This window comes from Macrobrachium rosenbergii, chromosome 41, assembly GCF_040412425.1.
Source record: "Macrobrachium rosenbergii isolate ZJJX-2024 chromosome 41, ASM4041242v1, whole genome shotgun sequence".
NCBI lineage: Eukaryota > Metazoa > Arthropoda > Malacostraca > Decapoda > Palaemonidae > Macrobrachium > Macrobrachium rosenbergii.
This window is the reverse complement of record NC_089781.1, coordinates 42,280,647-42,304,075: the sequence shown is the minus strand read 5'-3', so window position 1 is coordinate 42,304,075 and position 23,429 is coordinate 42,280,647. Positions and strand designations below refer to the sequence as shown.

Genomic DNA, 23,429 nt, shown 5'->3' with positions numbered 1-23,429 from the left:
GTTCTTCGTACCCAATTTAACCGTTTACTAGGGTTTCGAGGACCATACCAGCAATAAACTGTCATAGCTACTTGGACATCCAGCACAGCTTCGTCTTAAGACAAGCTAGAAGTTTAAAGAGGCTAACGAAGACGAAAAAACCTCACCATCTTTTAGGGATGAACACAGCTTCTCCTGATCCCCCCCCCCTCTTTTTTTATAACTTTACAAAGTGACAAAAGAAACGATTCATTCTAAAACTGGTCTAACCAATTAGTGCTAAACTGAAAATATAAATAATTCGAAAATGAATACAACGCAACACTGAAGAGCGCTATGCATTATTTTCATCGTCATTACGTTTTCTAGAGTGAATTTACTGTGGTAAAACTATAATTATCAAAGATGTTCAACTTGTAAACAAGTATAAAAATATAGTGCCAGTTGCCAAATCACCGACTCTTCAATACTTGTGGCATCTAGTCGCCCCTACCAGAGGACAGGGTTTAGCTGTTGCTTACTACATTCAAGTATCACTGTCCATTTTAGAAGAAGTAATTTGCAACAAAATACCTCAAAGCCCAGTTTAAAATTTGACAAAAGCTGCAGTTTAATGACAGGGCATGCAAAACATTCAAATGCCAAAACGTCTTTAACCTTGGCTTGAAAACAAATAAGAAAATGACACTTATTTGTCCAAGGAGGACATGACGGAACTGTTGTAGTGTGATTCAATAAATGGATAGTAGTTTACTTTATAAAACCCTAATATTTTATATCATCGCCAAAATGTCCACGCAAGTGATGGTTAAATTTTGGTCACTTCATCTAAAGCCGATTACAGTACAAGAATACTACTCAGCCTCATTTCCCAACTTTCTTTATGCCGCGGCTAACTCTTTGTCGCGGTAATCATCAGCATCTTCAGCAACTTTCTTAGACAGAAAGTAGCATGTCATCAACAAAGTACTGAACCTACTTCTACGACAGTTGCATTCAAACTGTAAAAGCATTACACCCTACGTTATTAAATAAGTTTTTAATGAGTATGCTTGTAAAGAAGAATATTTAAGTGGCATGTTCGGTCATATTAATCACCAGACCGCCTGACCCCTGGAATGGAATGGAAAACACTTGAACCGAGAGACGAAGCCAGCAGTAGCATTCGACGAGCAAAAGCGCGCGTGTGGCAATCAGGGCCCTCGATGGCAATGGTAATCGTTTTCATGTGGAGCGATCATGACAGAAAAAGAACTTCAGCCACCAAATGACACAGGAGACCACCCCGACCCTTCGATGGGACAGACAAGGCACACGGCGACGGACCGTTCAACAGCCTCTCCATTTGCCCAATCAACACTTCTTGACCTTCATTTTCAATACTTACAGTGTTTGTGAAAAACTAGATTATTAAATATTTTTTCTCATGTTTCACGTATATTACAACCATCACAGAGAAGAACCAGACTCAACTCCGTCAAAGGAATATAGGACTTTAGTAATTGGAGTAAATTAAAGAATACAATAATATTATTAGGTAAATTCCTCGGACACATCAAACACAATTAGCAAAGGGCATCTAGTCATCAACTGCCATCTAGAGTGTCTATATATATATATATATATATATATATATATATATATATATATATATATATATATATATATATATATACATATATATATATACATATATATATATACATATGTAATATATATATATATATATATATATATATATATATATGTGTGTGTGTGTGTGTGTGTGTGTGTGTGTGTGTGTGTGTGTGTGTGTGTGTGTGTGTGTGTACAAAAATCCAGCAGAGCCAGGGAGTTACCGAGATTAGTTTTTCGAGCAACAGCAATGTCAATAATAAAATCATGGGTATAGGTTCAGTGTTGGTCTTCCAAGTTACCCTATTATTGAAGAATATTAGTTGTGACAAATTTATCCTGTTTTGATGCAGTCCCTGAAACAAAACAATGACTGCACAATGGCTTCTTTGCTTAATTAAGTACTAGATGCTTTTTCGTGTCTGGAGGCAATGATAACCTATTTAATGACCTTTCGTTTGATGTACAGTAGATGTCTTGACGCGATACCGTAAACTGCGGTTACCCGAACCACCTATAGCAACCTAATCACATCCATCGCATTCTCCTTCTCTTCAAAAGCTGATTTTTACTCTTGAACGTCAATTCCATGGCATTCCTTAATTATTTATAAAAGCAACATCGAGGAACCATTACTGTAGAGATTGAAGTTACGATAATGAATAATGTGGTTCACCGACTTGTTCTGATAGAAGAAAGGCTGGTTTATAGGCGTTTCCCATCACATCCCAAGTCAAACCGCTCACTTAAAGAGAACGCAGTCAGGTTCAAAATTCGATGGGTAACTGCTCCAGAATTCAGTTATCGACTGTCGTGAGCCGCAACGTAAATGCTTCTCCTAGCATAAATGATCCAAAAGTATTGCTACAAATTTCATGGAAAAAAATAAATAAAAAGCCTTCTAGGAATGGAATTTAGACCAGAGGCCAAGCGCTGGGACCTATGAGGTCACTGAGCGCTGAATGGGAAACTGAGAGTAAAAAGGTTTTAAAGGTGTAACAGGAGGGAAAATGCTAGCAGTTAAATATGATACAGTTGTCAGGAGAGGGTTGAGGAAAGTAAGATGGAAGAGACGCTGCAAGGAACCTTAAGTAACGCATACAGTGCTCCCACATGAAGTGAACTGACGGCATTTAGTCATTTGACAACGGCAAACAAAAGCCTAAAATGTCGAGTGATGCAAGTCTAAACAATAACACGCCATCAACCATGTTATGTTAATCTGAGCTCATTCAGGATCATCCTCAAGGAATGAAAGAAAAGTCTTCTTAATCAGCCTGGCGTCGCACTCCCAGATCAGAAGTTGAAGTCCATTTTTATTTACGAAAAATCCTTTTCATTTCGAAACAGAATTGTGATAGTTACCAATATTCTCGCCATTCTGGTAGCTTTACCTAGTGGAAACCCCTGCAAGGTATACACACCATTCATTTTGATCTAGTTGATAATAATAAACATACAATTTTTCATCTATATTAATATGAACGTTAATCATGAAATAATACGAATTTTAAGGAAATGGCATATTTCCATACAAATGTATTTGTGGGAAGAATCTCAAGAGAAATTAATCTATCAGCCAATCAAGATTTCAAAACCACATCAAAGGCGCTAGGCAAATCTTGTCAAAAGGTGTCGTCCCTAAAAAGGGAGTGGTGTCCTACATCTAACAGACAGTTACGCAAAGAGAGAGTTATCGAGGGCAAAAGATGCGTGTTCCACCTGGCAACTGTGTTCAGAAGGAATTATACCTTGAACTTATAACAGCTTCCCTCATCCCCCACCCAAATCCTCTTCATCAAGGCCTCAACAATCCCTATCTTGGCTTACCATTCGAGCAGTCCTTCACCAACATCATATTCGGTAACAGAGTATCTTTCATGAGCTCAGAAAACTCAGTCACTCCACACTCAACAATGCTGCGTGACTTCGACTCTATGAAGTCACTTGGAGGTAGGTGATAGCTTCGATCAGATCCTCGTTAACCTGTCAAGGTTAACGAGGATCTAATCCAGCGTATTAAAGTACAAGTAAAAAATGCGCCGAGGTTTCTTCTGCGCAATCGAGTTTACTTTACAACGTATAATGCTGTATAAAACTATCAGCTACGACCGGTAGCGCTTCAGTTGCTCCCCAGGTGCGGTAGTGAGGGTGTCTCACGCCTCCGGAAAGCGCTGCGAGACGCACGATCCATGGCTAAATTTCACCTTAAATAAAAACAAAATCCTGAGGCTAGAGGGGTGGAATTTTGTATGTTTGATGATTGGAGGGTGGATGATCAACGTACCAATTTGCAACCCTCTAGCCTCAGTAGTTTTTAAGATCTCAGCGCGGACAGAAAAAGCCGGCACAATAGTTTTCTTTTACAGAAAACTAAAAAACCTCCTTCTACAAACGACCTACGCTGCCTGGTGAGGAGACTATTCTTCATCTTATTTTGAAAAATATTCATGAACTATTAAAGCACTTATATTTAATTGCAAATGAATCACCGCATATAATGATCTGTACATTACATTTCTATCATCACCCTGCATGACAGCGCTTTCCTAGCGTTTAAAAACCACAGGTAGGAACGAACTTAATCACTAAGATAGACTGCAGTGTTCTGATGGGACAAAAACTAAGAAAACTGTAAATCTTAGGGTTGTTTATATCAAACCGAAGTCAGATTAAGCTCCCTGGATAACTGCTTAAATTCAGAATTCCACTTCTGATGGATGAAGTCGAACAAAATATCGTTTCTTGTAGACAAGAAAAACTAGCCGTTGAAGACAAAAAGACTTCTCTTCATAAAGATGACAGCATCAGAAAGTCAAAGAGGTATTGGCCCCCTTAAAACAAATGGGTCACACACAACGTCCCCTGAACAACCTCCAAGGAGCGTTATACAACAGGCGACCCAAAAACCTTCATTCCTTGATCCGAGAGGGAACGACTTCCCCACGCTCAAGAATAACACTAAGAATGATCTCTGCTGCGAGGCCAGGATACTTCTCTCATAATGTCACTGAAACACCTAAAAGAATTGTGGAAAACTGTCTGCCCCCTTTCACAAGAATCCTTACAAAAATTAACATCCGAGCAGCAGACCTCTCCAGAAAGAAAAGGGTCACATGTGATATAGGGAAGAACTGACGTTATGGTACAGCAGTGCCGTACAGTTCTTCATTCACTTCAGCTAGGGTCATTGTTCGCTCCAAGTTTACTTCCCACCTATTCATCTAGCTGTAAATGGATAACAGCATCTGATGAGGTCCAGAAAAATGGCGTGGGAGAGGCAGCCTCACCCCTAAAGACTTCCAAGAAACCGGGATGCTATGACCTGGCATCGTCTGCTCATCAGAATCCGTTATCCATTTACAGCTAGGTGAGTAGGTGGGAAGTAAACTTGCATGCATATATGTATGTATTATGTGCGTATGTATGTCTATGTATATAAAGATGAAACTAAAATGACAGAGTCAAAGCAATTTCTTCCTCCGGACAGACGTACTGAAAAGGAACTTGGGCAATGACAAACCCAAGCAGGGGGCCAGCCGAAGGGCTTGGGATTCTTGACTGCATCGACTGTTGAAAGAATCCGATCGTGGAATACGATTCATCGCTCGCTGCCTACACCATCTGACGGGCATTTAATAGAGACACTGATGAACATATGAAAACCCATTATTGAATTCACAAATTGGTATCGCTGGTATTAGAAACGTGAACAATATAACCGGACCAGATTAAGATTTACCACAGAATAATAATTACGGTAAAATATCTCTCTTCTTTTACAATGCACACTTCAAGAGCAAGGTCTAACTATTTCCACCTTCAAACAATACAGTTCCAAGGGCCACGCTAATTTTTCTTAAGGGTGCGACGAAGTGACACACTGAATCACTGAATTCAACCCAGCAACTAAAACAGAAAGGTATGAAACGACAAATTTCATGACGCTTTCCCAATCTGTTGTCACCCTCTTTTAATTAATAGGAGGAGGAACAAACCGTACTGGATACACTGTAGCAAGAGGAACAGAGATATTCACTAAGCTTTTTCATCAATAAGTGATGATTACTGGGCAACCTAATGTCATTATCTGACAACTTTGTGAAAGGCGAATCTGTTCCTGAAACCTGAGTCAAGAAGATGATTCGACTTCAGTCGCTGAGACTTGTTAACAGAAAACTCACCCTCTGACACCTAAAAGTTTTCTTTTCGCCAAGGTCATTAAATAATACAGTTACTGCACGAGAGTTATTTGTCTTTACATGAAAAAATAAAAAAATAAAAACTTATCTACAATCAACATAAATACTGTAGTTGTCACAAAAACCAAAACTATTAACTAAACATAGAGAATAGTCACACTAACAGTATTAACAATTTCTAAAACAGACTCAATTTCGTGCCCTTTGACCTAAGACAACTATCACTCGAAGTACGTCCTTTCAGGAGTTTCTAAGTTTGCTGAAAAGTTGATCTTTAAGCCCTTCAATCTGGACACTTGCTTATTTCGGTACTTATGACGCTCTTTTAGCTCTAACTACTTACTTTCAAGTAAACTTATACAGATATCGACACCAGACCTGTTTGAAATCATTTGCTTCGCCAAAATGGAGTTCCTGCTGCCCACGGTCAAGACCGTGCTGCTGCTGCTGCTATCCTTGATAACTGGTGTAGTTAGTGGGGTATGGGACTCAACTCCAGATCAACTAAGACCATAAATCAGCCCATCACGTATTTAATTATTCACTAAGATGGAATATTTGACAGTATTCTTCTTCCCTGGACTTCAGTCACTACAGCTAAAGTTGCCGGAAAGCCATTTACTTCTTGTATTTGTGACATGCTTTGAGCTTTTCTCGCACTGCTAATAAAGTGTTTTCCCGTCTGCAAGTCTTCTGACTCCAAAGACCCTCATCATTTTTTTAGAGAGCGCATAGTGGTGTTTTTGCTCTCCAACAAGGGTAATTATGACTTATCATGTTTGGCAATCTTCTATGAACTCATTCATTTTCGGGTATCAGCTAAAGCTTTCAGTATCTGAGCTCTTTTAGCAGTGCATACTACCAGCTCTGCAAATCACAGCCATCTATATTGAGCCGATATGTCACGCTGTCAAAATGCCAAGTACCACAGGCTTTTTCTTCCTTTACAGTAAAACCGCATGATCTTACTGGTGTCAATGTTCACGTGACTAAGTGAGTCTGCAAGACTACTTCAACACAACCAAACGTCTTTACTGTTAAGTTCTTTGCTGTGTTCCCAGTTTTCGCAAATAATGTTCCTAATCTGTAGATACTTTGCAAGTACACTTTGCTACATACGAATGCCTACAAATTCTGAATAATAATTCTATCTCGGACACATTTACTTGCCCAAAAACTCTCAGTGGCCCTTTGGGATGAGTTGTTTTCCCCACGCTTTCTCAGTGTTACTGTGGCATGCCGTGGCCGACTAATCACTAGGTACCTTATTCAAAGTTCCCGTAAATTGAGGCACAATGGATTTTTTTTTACAAAAACACCAAAGTCGTGGAATTGAATCATTCTGGGCTCTTGGTGTATGTATACCAGGGCGTGTATGTATGTATGTATGTATGTATGTATGTATGTATGTATGACTGAAATATTTAATATTTTCTGTTAAAACAGAATTCCAATTAATATAAGGAGCCCATAAAAACGCCAAAATGTAGAAAGTTAATGCTACAGTATATTTCAGAGACCAACTGGTTGGTCTCTGAAATATAGCATTAACTTTCCACATTTTGGGGCTTTTATAGGCTCTAATATTAGATTTTATATATATATATATATATATATATATATATATATATATATATATATAGTATATATATATATATATATATATATATATATATATATATATATATATATATATATATATATATATATATATATATATATATATATATATATATATATATATATATATATATATATATATATATACATATATATATATATATATATATATATATATATATATATATATATATATATATATATATATATATATATATATATATATATATTTCAGAAACCAACTGGTTGGTCTCTGAAATATAGCATTAACTTTCTACATTTTGGCGTTTTTATGGACTCCTTATATTAGATTGTATATATATATATATATATATATATATATATATATATATATATATATATATATATATATATATATATATATATATATATATATATATATATACTATATATATATATAAATTATATATATATATATATATATAAATTATATAAAAAAATATGCACTTGATTTGTTTATCAGCAGAAGCACAGGAAATTCTTGAAAAGAAACGTCTTTCGTGCAATTAACACATCTTCGGGACACAAAGACGTTCATCACACGAAAGTCGTTTCTTTTCGAGAATTTCCTGTGCTTCTGCTGATAAACAAATCACGTGCATATTTAAGAAGTCGCTGCACAGCGCACCTCCCCCCCACCTAATTTGCCCTTTGTTTATTGAGAGTAGAATCGTCGCTGCATGGCCGGTCCTAGTTGACCTAGATATCAGAACAAAGTTATCAACATTTCAATCTGTCCCTTTCTTTACCTGGAACAGACGTTGAAATGGCACGGGTTAAAAAGGCAAAGATACGAGGCTGGGTGCCGCTTCCTTAAGCAGCTTAGCCCAACTAAGCTGCTTAAAACAACCTTCTAAAGGTAGATTAAGCTGTTGAATTGTCTTTCCTTTTGCAGGATACCTGGGAAGAGGCAACCCGATGGCTAAACACCTGGCAAATGACACATTGTTTGAACACAGCCCCAGTTATCGGCAGAAGTTTGCATGCAGCCAAGACACACAGCCGAGGCCTTAAAAGGGAAAGACAGGAGATCTGAAGGGCAGTAGAAGTACGGTAGCAGTCGTAGTCGTAGGGGAGTAGAAGGCCGGTAGCCATACACGCGGGCAAGTGATACCATTTGCTGAGAGACCTTCATTCCCCCCTGTCCGACTCCTGACCACAGTCATCCTCAAGTGCATCACCATACGTGTGATCGTCCCTCGTCATCTTTTGCCAGAGACCCGCTTCCCCTAAGGTAAAGTGCGAGTAAAGACTTGTCAGTCACGACAGTTCACCCTTTAGAAAGTTATTGGGGTGCCAGTATTTCACCTCTGTCCTTGTGCCAGTTTATCCAGTGCCATTTCCAATGTCCTGTGTTCAAGTGTAAAGTGGTCATTCATTCCTCGAGTCCTTGGCACCCTCAGTGCAGACTCGAGTCATATTCTGTGTTATATTGTTCCTTTACTGGCATGTAATGTGTAAATCTCTCTTGCAGAGGGACCTATTCGCAGTGGACTCATTTTGGACTGTGCCTTGCCCTTAGTCAAGACTCCAGTAGAAGGATCTTCAGGTGTTGCAAGCCCTTTAAAAATTTACTTACCCATTTTCCCTTCTAATGCTTTCTTTCGTAAATATAATTCCTTAATGTATCCCAAGTGTTTACGTAACAATTCCTTATGAAGTAGAGCCTTCAGCTCCTAAAATCATCCCTTGTTATTTGTTTTTTACGATTTCCCGTTACGCAAGTCAGAACTCCAAGGCCAATTAAATAAAGTTTCCGTTGCCGGCCTCTAAAAATACCATAAACCAAGGAAATTCGTAATAAATATATATATATATATATATATATATATATATATATATATATATATATATATATATATATACACACACATATATACACATATATACATACACATATATATACATATATATATATATATATATATATAATATATAAAACTATATATATGTGTGTGTGTGTAATTATAGTTCTATAATTCACAGAAAAGCACGTTCACTGTAAGATACAAAAAAAGAAAACTTATGTCTGTGTTTCGCTTATTTGTTTAAGAGAAGCTAATAACTATCAAGTCACTTCTTTCCTCACACTTGCTAGAGCTCAAAATGTCTAAAGAAAACAAGAATAGTGGGGAAAGGAAGAAGATGAGAGCAGTATTCGTTCCAACGAGCTTCATCGCCTGTCAGACGGATATTCCGAATGGGTTTATGCTTTGAGCTGATGACTTGCTTATCGGTCAAACTGGAGATCTGCAAAGTTCCTTCGCCCTTTGCTTTTTCATCAAGTTTGATTCAGTTCTTAATATTTAATTCATCTGTTCCCTTTCTATATCTATGACTTCTATAATTTTCAGAAAAACATAAATCTTTCACTGTCATCCGATATACTTTCACTTTCATTCCCTCAGGTAATATGATCACTTCAATGTTTCCCATTTGCAAATAAACAGACATAAATAATATACATAAATGCTCAAGTGAAAATACGGCGTGTGTACGTGTTCGAATATACTCTTTATGCATACGTGTATACAAACATGCAGTGTTGATCCAGATAACAAAGGGTTTCCATTACGGGAGGCGTTCCACTATCGATCAATGACAGATAATTGGAGCTTCCTCCTCCTCCTCCTCCTCCTCCTCCTCCTCCTCCCCCTCCTCCTGTCCATACGGCTGGTTTCGTTCAATGTACGCCTGATATGTTTTCTTTTTATCGTCTCTTTCTATCTACCTATCTACTGTATATTCTTCCAGATATACTCTGTCAATCATCTGTGCTTCACTTATCAACATACGAACATCGCTGTTCTACGAATGAGGTATTAAATTATGGAACAACCAAATGCCCCATTACATAAATAAATAAATACGGAGACAATTCATTAACAGGTGAATTGGTGTGGGGGAGGGGGGAGGAAAGGGGAGGGGGAGGGGGAGGGGAACAAGAGCAAGAAAAACCTGACCTGGAAAAGATCCATATGAGAATCTATACTTCACGGAATAACGTATAATAGTGTATATGTGCTGTACAAATGTAGGAGGCTGACTGAGAGATGCTAGTTTGCTGCTGAGGGAAGCTGCCCCCCCCCACACTCTAATCATAATAGCCGGTATACATGAGGTCAAGAAATGAAACCTAACCTTCACAGTGGAAGAGCGGAACCGACCCAAAGTATGACCCAATCCAACCAAGTGGCAGAGGGAAGAAATGTGTACCACTCACCTGATAGTAGATTCCATATTCAAAGAAGGCCAATATAAAACCTTAGATATGTGATACCAAGAAAACCACTTGCATTCAGATTGCAGATCAGTACTTCTAATCACATGATGACCAAGCAAAAATTCTGAAATTTGAATTTTCAAACAGCGATATGCGATAAATGTTAGATATCATACGCAAAATATTAAAACGCAGTTTCATCGAACGTGCAAAAAAAAAAAAAATAAATAAATAAAAGGTAGCAGTTAACTCCAACACAAGCACAATTATCTTTTCGTTATCAGAAATAAAGAAACATTTTCAAAACCATACCCCCTTGAAAAAAACGAGATGCAGCTGAAAAATAATATACCCAAGAGGTGGTGATGATAACTGAGTGAGAGAGAGAGAGAGAGAGAGAGAGAGAGAGAGAGAGAGAGAGAGAGAGAGACTAAATGCTGCACTTTCTACTAAAAACTTCTAAACCCTAAGGATAAAACGCCGATATTGTATATTAATAGGAATTGTGTCATAAACAGAAAAGTTTTCTATCGAGCCTAAAACCGGAAGTTTGAGAAAGCCAAGGAAATATCGATGTCGACAAGAAAATATGTCCGAAAATGCAACGTAGATGATGGCCATATATCAGCTAAAGATAAGGAAAAACTTGTGAAATGTTTTGTTCCCTGAAGAGGCCCATAAAGCCATACCTCTCAACTGATCTGTCTTTCAGCAAATGAAGATCTTTTTCTAGATAGACCTACGCAAGTTTTGGACCCTCATAGTAGCCCCCTCCTGGACCTTGGAACCATGGTTTGAATAAGCTTGAATTTTCTCTACATAGGCAATTTTTACATAATATTTGTCATTTCTGGCCCAGTACCTCAAGAAAAGTGTTTTGAAATGACCCCATCTTATTTTTCCCCATTTTGCTGTAGGAAAAGTCGGAAGTAGTGAAAGTTTACATGCATACAAACATACATGCATACATACATACATACATACATACATACATACATACATACATACATACATACATACATACAGACCCCGGACAGACCACGATAAGAAAAGCTAATACATACATACAGACAGGTGACCTAATGATACGGAATTAATTAATTTAAAACTCTGGCAATATATTGGCAGCACATTTTAAGGAGGAAGGCTACGTTATACAGAAATGAAATTTTCAAATTTCTATGTTGGTAAGAGGAGAACTCAAACAAGCAATAAAAACGACAAACAGCCAAGCATCAGTCATTTCATCAACACAGGCCGTATTTCCTATCAGAAAGAAAGGACAGACGAATGCTACGGACAGCATAAGCATAATCATAATGCTCTAGTTACCAAAGCTTATGAGTTACACCGAGCATCACTTTTTTGACCTATGTCGTTTTGTTTATTGAGGCTTAAGAGAGTCAATTTCTCATTAGAAGTAAAAATTTAATCTCAGTTTATTTTTGAGGTCAGCAGATTTGCCGGTAAAGTCCTAACAAACTCCAGCTTCTACTATCATTGTCAAGAAGCCAAACTAGGGCGTTCAATTACCTTGGTGCTAAATCCATTCCTTTATTTAATTCAATGAATATTACATTTCCTCTTTATCAAATGTAATATTCACTGAATTAAATTATGAAATAGATTTAATTCAAAGGTAATAAAAAATATTAGTTTGGTTTCTTCACAATGAGAAGAGAAGCTGCCATTTTTGAAGACTGCCAGCAAAACTCTACTACCCTAAAAATAAAAAACTTAAAATGATTTAATTTTTCCCTTTTTGTAAGAAAACCATTTACTTCTAATGAGAAACGGAATCTTTTAGGCCACAACAGAAAAACGACATAGGTAATAAAAGTGATCCTTTTTGACTCACGTGCCCATTGTGTGCACTGGGTAACTACAGAAAAAGAGTTGTCCAACCAAGACTGATCGAGAAGAATTCAACGAGAAGGAATAGAGCCGCCCCTCTTCGCATTATGACACGCTGCCGCTTCATGGCTGCAAATTGCAAAGAAATAATCCAGCTGATGAAATTACAGAAAAAAAATCATTTCCCAGTCAGCAGAACAATGAGACAGACACTGAATGTGAAATCAATGATAAAGGCCTATATGAGAATAATTGCTGGATGACATATACTGTAGGGTCTCAAAGGCTATCCAGTGCAAGCAAACCTACAGTATATGAGAGGAGGTCAGAAGTAATACACTAATGGTCATACAAACAAGAAGTTTACTTACGCCGTAAGTCTTGTATCTAACAGCTACCAACCAAGACGGAGAGGTCCATGACTATCTGTTCCTTCCATACATACATGGGCGCGTGCGCACATACAAAGACACGCATATTCACAAACTCAATCATCCACCACCAGACAGACACATACATACTGTACATATATACATATGCATATGTATGTATATATATATATATATTATTTATATCTATGTATGTGTGTATGTATGTGTGTATGTATATATATATATATATATATATATATATATATATATATATATATATATATATATATATATATATAAGCACACATACAGTATATTGTATATATGAGAGGTCTTCCCAAAAAATGGCTTGAGTTGCACATGAGAACTCCAGCCAACAGAATTTTAATTTCACATAGAGTATGTGCTATTTGCTGATGACCTCACTATTACAGGAGACATGACGACCTAGCAATAGCGAAGACCTTCAGCCAAGTGCACTGAAAACACGAATCATAATGCTATATTCTTAATACCCGATTTTACATTACCTTGTGGTCATCGACAAAAATTCATCATTAATACTAGAAAAGAATGTATAACATTGTCTGCCCTTCATATAAAATGTAGCAACAATTTGTTCAACTATATGCTGATCTACTGAGAGAGAGAGAGAGAGAGAGAGAGAGAGAGAGAGAGAGAGACTCACCGTTACTGTCGCTGGGAAGAGCAGAAGGCGGGTAAGGATCCACAACCTCTTCAGTAGTGGTGGAGCGATTAAGGTTGGACTTGCGCTTATTGGATTTGTCTCGTTCTTCCCCCGCTGCTCGACGACGCCCACTGCGCCCATCGCTGCCACTCAAAGTGGTGGAGTCTGCAGAGTCGACCCCTACTCCTCCACGTAACTCACCCTAAAAAGGAAAGCGGTTATGATTATTCTGCATGTGGAGTGCAAATGCAATCACCGGAAATCTCTCTCTCTATAAACAAAGGAAGCATTGCTAAAAGGGACCGAAGCTTCGTCGATATTTTCTAACCTACTCTACTGTGGATTCTCATGGAGTTCTCACAAGATTTGCATTCTGCACAATGAATTAACCTAATACCTAGTATGACTGTTAGACATGCTATCAAAATTTTGCAGCACAGGCATTTTAATATCTCAGCGTGGAGGACAATGATGGATGAAGAGCCCAAATACAAGTTAAAAATCCTGTACTAAATCTGAATACAAAATTACTTCACTTTCAGACTTACATACTGTACTCGTCTTGTACAGAAGGGTAGGATAGACAACCAAAATCGCCAGAGATGTAGCGTCACACAAAAAGGATTACACCCAACCCAGCAAGACCAGAGATTAACATATTTCTGACTGACCTCACAAAGAAGGATGGCAGAGAATGGTCTTCTGCGAGAGAAAGTATAAAAGAAAGGTCCAGCAAGAAAGTAGAAAGATTTGCCTTCAATTCAAGAGTGATATTATACAAGCTGAAGCAACACAAGGTTCAGAAAGCTAAGGATATCAGTGACTTGCACGAGTCAAATGCAATACAGAACACCATATACGACCACAAAACCCCAATTGTCTCAGGGTACTGATGATTTTCACACACGAGAGAATCCCATAAAGATAAAAAAAAAATCAGTATCATACTTAGGTGTTTTACTAAGAAATAAAAAAGAAATTACGAATTCTCTTTCAAAAAACCCACTAGAGAACAGATTAGAGCTGAAGAAATCACTGGTATACTGGTTAGAAAAAACTAGCAACACCTCCACGTAACCATTCAACCAATATACCCGAATTGAGAACTCTTTCAAATATCAAGCAATGAAATATAAATAATTTGTTTATTTTCGGATAAGAGCTTTGGACTCTACGAATGAAAGGAAAGTTAAGGGGCAGGAATGGTAAAAGCCTAACTAGGTGAACAGTTCCCGGGGAGACGCTCCAACAAGAGTGTGTAGAATTTCAGCACCAGGGTAGTTTTTTGCAATTCAACAGACGGACCTGAATTATTTCTGAAAGTACTAATCACAACTGATGAAAAAAGACAGCAATGTTACAAGGTTAAATATGGCTACACTGTCTCCATGTGTGACCTAAAGAGCTTTTAAAAGCTTCAGAAGTTATGAAATTAAGGGGGGTAACGGAAAACGAAAAGAATAATTAAGCATGAAAGAAAGACACGCTTGTGATGGTCACTCACGGCAACTGAAAAAACAGAGATGAAGTGCTCTTTTGTAAAGATACATCTTTAGAGAAGAATAATACTCTGATGCAATGTGAACTTATCTATAAGAACACAAAAGACTCAAAGTCCAATGACCACATATTATTTTTTCTTTTTCCAGGGAAAGGTAATGCAATTTCACTGTGATAAAGGCAACCGTCTGCAACTGCTTATCATTTACACTAAGTGTCTGTTTTTATTTAGCTTTTCTCAACAATAAAGACTAATTTCATTATCATTATCTGGTATGATATAGTTCTCTTTTTCATTCTGATGGATTAAAATGATGCATAGTCTACTATAATCATTACAAAACACAATAAGTTAAACACTAAGGTTGGCAAACACTCAACTCCTTGCAGTCGCACTTCACCAAAATATATTCTCACTTGCAAATGAGTCAGGCCAAATGCCGATGCCATGCGTATAGTTAAAATATAAATGATCAATTTGTAATCGTCCAAGATACTTCCATATTTTTTCCCGTACATTCGCTACTTTTAATATCTCAGTATTTGTTCATGGTTATTATACACAATAAATGATACCGCTACGCAGACTGTTACACGAAAACTTCTGTTCAGAGATCCTTCTCCAAAGAGTGAGCTTACAGTAACTGTTTAACATATTGACTAAATACATACTCAGGTGCGCATGATAGAACACTTCAGTTACTTTACCCCTGGGATAACTGTGACTAATTCCTTTCAGAGAGTATTCAACGTTACCCAAAAGAAACCGTAGGAAGTAGAGAAAGGTGTGAGTGGCATTAGCACTCTGGATGGTAACATGAACGAAAGAGAGGCAATGGGGCTGAAAAAATGAAGAAGCGCTGTGGCTGCTTGACGTGGAAAAGTTTCCGTACCTGATCATGGGGCCTCTTGGTCGGTGTCAACTCGGGGGACGCTTCGCCTCGACCTCTCTCTCCCACACCTTCTGGAAGTACACAGTAACATTTAAAAACTCTAGACCTACGAGGAAATATCTACAGCTGCAATAAGGACTTCGATAATGTCTGAAAAACATTTCATGACTGATAAATGTTAATTCTTCAAGAAACCCCACTCCAAAACTACTGATTGCATCCCTATTTAGTAGTATATATTGAAAATCTGGATATCAAAAGCTATGCACACTAAGAATATATACCAATGCAAACATATCATCTCAAAAACATTAAGATCTAGCAATCACATGGAACTGCCAGTCACTTCTTTGTCCATGCGTTACTCTTAACGAATCTCCGTATGCCTTTACTATAAGAAAGAGCTCCATTTCGCAGACAAAACAGAAACATAAGTAAGATACACAGGCTTTATTATTCAATTCGTCTTATTAACGACAGCGGAAACCCATCTATCAGTATCTGAAAGTATGCTTAGGAAACACGTCAAAAATATCTCAATTCGTAAAGCAAGCCATGAGAATATTTCATTTAGGAATGCGGATTCCCATCAAATCATACATAAATTGAAAGTAAGTAACAAAGAATTCCCTTATGTGTTAGGTTACCTAAATTCACGTCCACCGTTTCGGCAAAGTAACTGTAATCAGGGTAAGTTAATTTTTCCTCTTCAAGAGAAGCCTCGCTATACAAAAACCAAATCAAATCAACTAGAGACTGCTTTTCCGAATAAGCTCCATTTGTCAAAGGCAATGAATATCGAGCCAGAACAACCGCAGTCCTTATCTGAAGACTTTATATACGGATTACTGTCAGTCCCTAGAACTCGTATCAAGATCTATGGTAAAACAAAAAAAATGGTTCAGTGAATGAAATGAAATCATTCTGTCTTGTGTAAAGTATCAAAAACACTCAAGCTTCAAATCGTATCTCTTGAGAAGGTTCCAGAAAAAGTCTGACGATTAATATTACATCTCTGCTGGCTTCCAAAAATAAACTAGCTGACGGTGTCGTACAATAAGGTCCTGGCAAATCATCCTGCAGATATAAACTACTGGCCTGCGTCTACATATGCACCGTTTCTTTAATACCGAAACTGTAGTTTCCTGTCGTTTGAGAATATTATTAACAGCATATCCCTGGGTACACAATTGGCAACCAACTTCTATGGCACATACACTTTCAGCCATAGAAAGTGCAAAAATACAATATATTTATATTTATGTGTGTTTGGGGGGGATGCGTGTATTTTGAAGTTCTTTGTTTTAAGATTTTCGGTAAGTTGTAAAATGTATAGGTATTTGCTGTTTACCGCAATCCAAATACCGACAATCTTTATATGACTGTCTCTTGGAGAGGATTAGTATGGCTCAGTCACAGGATTCAAAAGCTTCATTCGTTATTTGTGGAGACTGTAATGCAAAGCACAGCTAGTGGCCAAATTCAAATTCCACGGATCAACATGGCTGGTCTGCTCTTGAGTTCTGTGTATCCTCCGATTTTGTTTAGCCAATTGAGTAAACCACCACATTGCTGGTAATAGACCTCATATTCACAGATGTTCCAGCTATTGTGAATATATAGGCACTTCTGATCATTGCGTCACTGAGATGGACATCTGTCATCAGCATATTCCTAATGCCACCACTGGAAAAACGGTCTGGCTAAAACCCAGAGCCAATTGGGATCGCATTTTTGAAGCTTGTCAAGGACTTAATATTTCAGATGCTGTATTAGATCCTGATCCCAAGCAGTTAAAATGAAATGCTGGTGGCTATTTTAATGTCCCTAGAAAGGTCATCAAATTTAGGACAAATGACCAGCCAAGGTTTGATGATACATATAGACGAGCCTACCATGACAAACAGACCAAATTCAACGCATGGAGACGAAATTGTTCACACGAAAATTACACCATTTTTGTCGAGTCTCACCGTGGTGCGAATAGAACAACCGAGAGGAATTACAGTAACTTCTTACAGAGGAAACTTGAAGGAATTACTCAGCCTCATCTGTGGTGGACCAAACTGGCATCATCTGTCTTCAGGTTAAGGTCGTCTTCCATTCCACCACTACCAACAGATGATGGTAGATTGGTTACTGGCCTTAGGGAAAAGGCTGTACTGCTTCATCGAGGTTTTGAATCCAAGCAATCAGCTGAGGATGTCCCTCTCCCAGGTGCTTTTCATCCTGGACTTATTCTTACAAAAATTGCATTTCGCTCCACGGATGTTAAGAAAATTCAGGATAATCTTGATAGCTGGGGTGAAGAAGGTCCTGATGGTTTTTACTTTTGTTTTTTGAGTTTCTAGCGTGCTGTCTCCCACGATAAGTAGATTTTTATGACGACGTAGCATCCTTACGGATGAGCGCAAGCTTAGTAATGCAGTGCATGTTCCAAAGAGTGGTATATTGCTGACTGCAATAACTAGAGGACAATTTCTATTCTCCATGTGCTCTCTAAAGTTGTTGAAAGACTTATTTTTAAGCCAATATATAAGTATGTAGAATCTAAAGGATTGTTAGCTGATAGTCAATATGCATATAGGAAGCAGTTAGGTACGTGTGATGCTCTTTTAGACTTGACTTGCCATTTTCAACGGAGCACTGACAAGGGTTTGGAGTGCAGAGTAATTCAAATAGATTTCAGTGCTGCTTATGATTTAGTAAACCACAAGGCACTTATTTATAAACTTCAGAATCTTGAAGTGGGCGGATATGTTTAGGACTGCTTCAAGATTTCCTTACAAGTAAGCAGCAGCGAGTTGCTGTGGGCGGGATCTTTAGTGAACCAAAACCTATTTTGTCTGGAGCTCCACAGGGTAGTGCTCTTGGTCCACTGTTATTTTTAATGTATAGAAGTGATATGGTCTGTCGTCTGGAAAACTAGATTGTTCAGTATGCCGATGATGCAACACTTGTGGGTGTAGTAAAGTCTCCACTTATGAGAAATGAAGCTGCCCTTGCATTTTAATACATTTTTATCTATTTATCTATTTATTAATTTATTTATTTTTCTTTTTAGATAAATGGTATCTCTTCTTTCTGTATTTCCCTTTACTCCCTCTTGCTTCTTCCTAATGAACACCATATTCTTTGGAAGCTTGAATTTCCTGTCAATGGCCCCTGTGGGGTTATTGCATATGAATAGGGTTCATCTTCTGAACAATAATAATAATAATAATAATAATAATAATAATAATAATAATAATAATAATAATAATAATAATAATAATAAATTACTGTGTGTGTGTCTTTGTGAATCTGTAACATATACACGAGTGCCTCTTTTATATCGTCTGATATCGAATTCGCCTTACCTTTGGAGTAACTTACACCCAAAGTCAATTATCATTGATAAATGCTTCTGGCCCCGCCGGAATTCGAACCTTGGTCTTTGACCTATAAAACGAGAAAATAGTAGACCTTGATCACCCGGCTAATCATGGCCGCAATGGGCTGATGTCGAGTCCAAGAACAGAGCCTGAAATCGACGGGAATATTTACAGCAGTATTTGTTGTTACTTCTAAACCAAAAACCCAGGTTCGAATTCTGGCTGGGGTGCACTGGCTTTTTAATGATAATTGCCTTTGGGAGTAACTTATTCACAAGGTAGAGTGAATCTGGATTACACGATATTTGTAGCTTAATATGAGGTTTTTTTATATATATATATATATATATATATATATATATATATATATATATGTATATAAGTATATATACAAAAATGTGTGTGTGTGTGTGTGTGTGTGTGTGTGTGTGTAATACTAGTATGAATTAAAGAACTGGCTTCCACTAGCGATAAGCAAACATAAATTTAGAACCTTTAAACACTGTAAAAGTCTACGGGATCTACCCTCCATGTTTAACTTAAAATTAATGTCTGCTAATTGCTTTTCTGTTGCCTGTCTGCCATCACTAGCATCAACTTTTCATTCCTTAAAAAAGATTACATTCTATTGGAACCTATTACATATTTAATTTCATGGAATGACAACTTGTTTCATTACAGTGACGTCTGAAATCACTGACTTACAGCGACATCTGTCAGAATGTGAAGGACAACGATAGGAAAGCGGGAGGAAAATATTTGATCTATTCAAAAAGCGATGAAATACCTCAAGATTCTTATTGCTAAACAAGGTTTTCTGGGTCCTCTAGTCCTGAAGACATATTGCTAAGTTATGATTTTTTAGCATAAAGCACTTTTTCCTTTGGTTTTTAAATCTTCCAATGAGGTGTTAGTTTTACGGAAAGAATACAAGATTACCTCCATTTTAAGAACTTATAAAAGGTCAGTCATGTTACTGGTTCCTTGCAGCTTTTCTCAGATGTTCTTATATGAAGAAGTTCTTGGTTGCAGTCGAACAAGCGGACTGGAATGATGATCAGCGAATGCTTAGAACCAGAGCGGAACATTTTTCAGGGCTTTCAAATAGGCTAAATCTGTGTGACGCTATCATGAGCAATGTTAATTAAACATCAAAAGGCATCAAAGTGCGTCATAATTATTTCATTCCAGGTGCCAGTTTTACCGTCAATATAAAATTTCAAACAAAAGCGCATCGCACAATCACACAGGTGTCATAAGTCAAAGAAAATGGAACCAAATTCATATACCATATTGGGTACATAAAGAGAAAAAATCTCCATTGGGAATCAAACTTTTTCGTGCCATAAAAACTCAAATGAGATAGGAAGTGAAAATGAAGCGAACTAAAAAAGCGGTAAATACAGCAGTGTTTGAAGAGTCTCCGGTTTGTAATTCGCATGGCTTTCCGATGATCAGCCATTCCTGAACGGAAGTGAGAATAAAAGCAGCTTAGTTCAGTGTGCAGCATTTCCTGCTGGATGCCGCCGTCTGCTTGGCTCCAAGTCTCTCTTCTCTTCTCCGAGAGCGCAAATGACGTCGGTAATGACACTGCTTCAATATCATTTTCACAGCCAAACCCTCAAAGATTAACGACAATAAAACCAATAAAAAAGAAGAAAGTTCAAATTTATCCACTAAAATACCATACTAGGCGAAACTACAGGCGTGCACTATACAGGCAAACATGTATTAACTTCCGGTAATATCCCAGTTCTATTACTTCTGGGACTGCATAAGATTATAATACAAACAACTGAGAGAATTGGAATTTGTATTTAAGAAACAGCTCCTTGAAGATAAGGATGTCCTTATCTTAATGGTTCTCAGATACGATTCCATCTCCAGTCCTTTTCACCAGGAGATGAAACAAAGAAAGGACCATTTACCAAGAGGACAAAGAAGCCATAGCAATCTGTTTGGGGGAACTATCATTCACTAAAGCCCCATGGGAAAACCAACGCGAATATGTAGGCTACAGCCTCAACAGTCAAGAAAAAGAAAACTCCCAACCCAATACCTGCAACAGCTTTGAGGCTTTCCTTTACACAGGTGCAACATTCCCATGCCGTGAGGTAAATTCTGAACATTTTAAATGCTTGTCTGTTTCAGCAATGTTAAAATACTTACAACACAAGATAAACATTTGGTATTTACACCGACACAAAACTCGAAGAAGGTCTGAATACAATGAAGCTACCAATATAGGCAGTCAAGTTCAATTTACTCCACACAAATTACTTAGAAACAGCACTCAAAGGGACTCTCCATACAAACAATAAGGCTCCCAATGAATGTTAATCCATTTAATTAATCATGTGTACATTTGTTCAAACTGATCACTATATGTCACATTCCAACTAAGTCTGAGAGCTCTTGCGATAACTGTGCAAATAAATACAGAGATCTAGATTGCGTTGCATTATGCCATACCATTAGCTGTGAATAATGCATTAATGCTACACAATATCTGATCAAAATCTAACTTCCTAAAGTAATCATTAAATGGGACCTAAATAATTTGACATCATACAAATTACCGTAGAAGTTAGTCCGTTTCCGAGCTTATTTCTACAAAGAGGCGAGACGTCGTCTCTGCAGTTCCTCATCGAACTGACATGCAGTTCACCATTATCAGGTAAGCCCAATTATTTCTGATGCATTACATTGCTACTGTATATTGTTTAAGACAATCATTTTGCAAAAGACCAACGACCGAGGGGATCACGGCTACCGTACAAGCAATGCTCGCATCCCATCTGTGGAGTTCAATAAGAATGCCAGGAGTGAAGGAAACTGCTCGAACGGGAAAGGACCGAGGAAGCCACAGGGAATCCATAAAGAATAAATGCCAGAGGTCGTGTAAAAGGGACTAGAGCAGAGAATGTAATGGGACCGACCTCTGCTGACAAGTCTTCTGTATGGGTGTGTGAAGAGGCTTATCTGTGGTAGTTTTCTGCGAATGAGGTTCATCCAAGACCGAAGTTACCGCATGAATGTAACAGACACTGTTGTGTGTGTTTTATATATTTCTGAAGCCACCCCATGTTACCAGAAGTAGCTAGCTATATATATATATATATATATATATATATATATATATATATATATATATATATATATATATATATATATATATAATATATATATATATATATATATATATATATATATATATATATATAATATAAATATACACATATACACACATACGCACACACACACACACACACATATATGTATATATATATATATATATATATATATATATATATATATATATATATATGTATATATATATATATATATATATATATATATATATATATATATATATATATATATATATATATATATATATATATATATGGTTTTTGTCACATACGCCGGGACATTTTTATACTCGCAAATCATAAGCCAAAGATTTCGTTTAGTATCTAGTTCCCTGAACCTCGAGATCAACTCTCATCTAAGGGAATATACGTGGTAAGTGCTTTGTTACCAGAGGAATTCGAACTGCTGCTTGGTCAGGAAACAACGATAGTACAGTGACTATGGCCACTGAGCGATCAGCGAGGCATATGCAGATATCGACTCTGCTGTGTAATTGCCTGTCGAATTCAGGTTTTTGTACTTAGAATCGACATCACTCACCTCCACCATCATGGCTGACTAGGAAGTGTGGAACATGTGGCTAATTAAAAATTTTTGTCACATACACTGCGACTTTTTTATATTGACAAATATTGCGCCAAAAATTTCGTTTAATATCCAGTTCACTATACCTCGGGAATAATTTACATACAAGGAGAATTACAAGGGATTAAGTGTTTCGCCTAGCGGCAGTTCGAATCTCACTGGTGACGAAGCAATTGTCACTTATAATTCCCCTTAAGTGAAAGTTTTTTTTTCCTGATAGTATAGCAAGCTGATATTTGTGGCTTTATATTTGCGAATATATATATATATATATATATATATATATATATATATATATATATATATATATATATATATATTTATATATATATATATGTATATATATATATAC

The 23,429-nt window shown here is 37.2% G+C and overlaps 1 protein-coding gene across 15 annotated transcripts in view; it reads right to left on the bottom strand.

Annotated features, from left to right (window-relative positions):
- The window catches only part of LOC136826829 (uncharacterized), a 1,026,023-nt gene that overhangs the window by 274,182 nt on the left and 728,412 nt on the right, over positions 1-23,429 (bottom strand). For 12 of the 15 annotated variants that reach the window (XM_067084297.1, XM_067084294.1, XM_067084301.1 and 9 more), the window contains 2 exons: positions 15,966-16,036; positions 13,573-13,774 (listed from right to left, as the gene is read on the bottom strand). In XM_067084297.1, the coding sequence (XP_066940398.1) occupies positions 13,573-13,774; positions 15,966-16,036 (273 nt within the window). The remainder of the gene's footprint in view (positions 1-13,572; positions 13,775-15,965; positions 16,037-23,429) is intronic. The other 3 variants (XM_067084288.1, XM_067084290.1, XM_067084299.1) reach the window with 1 other exon arrangement.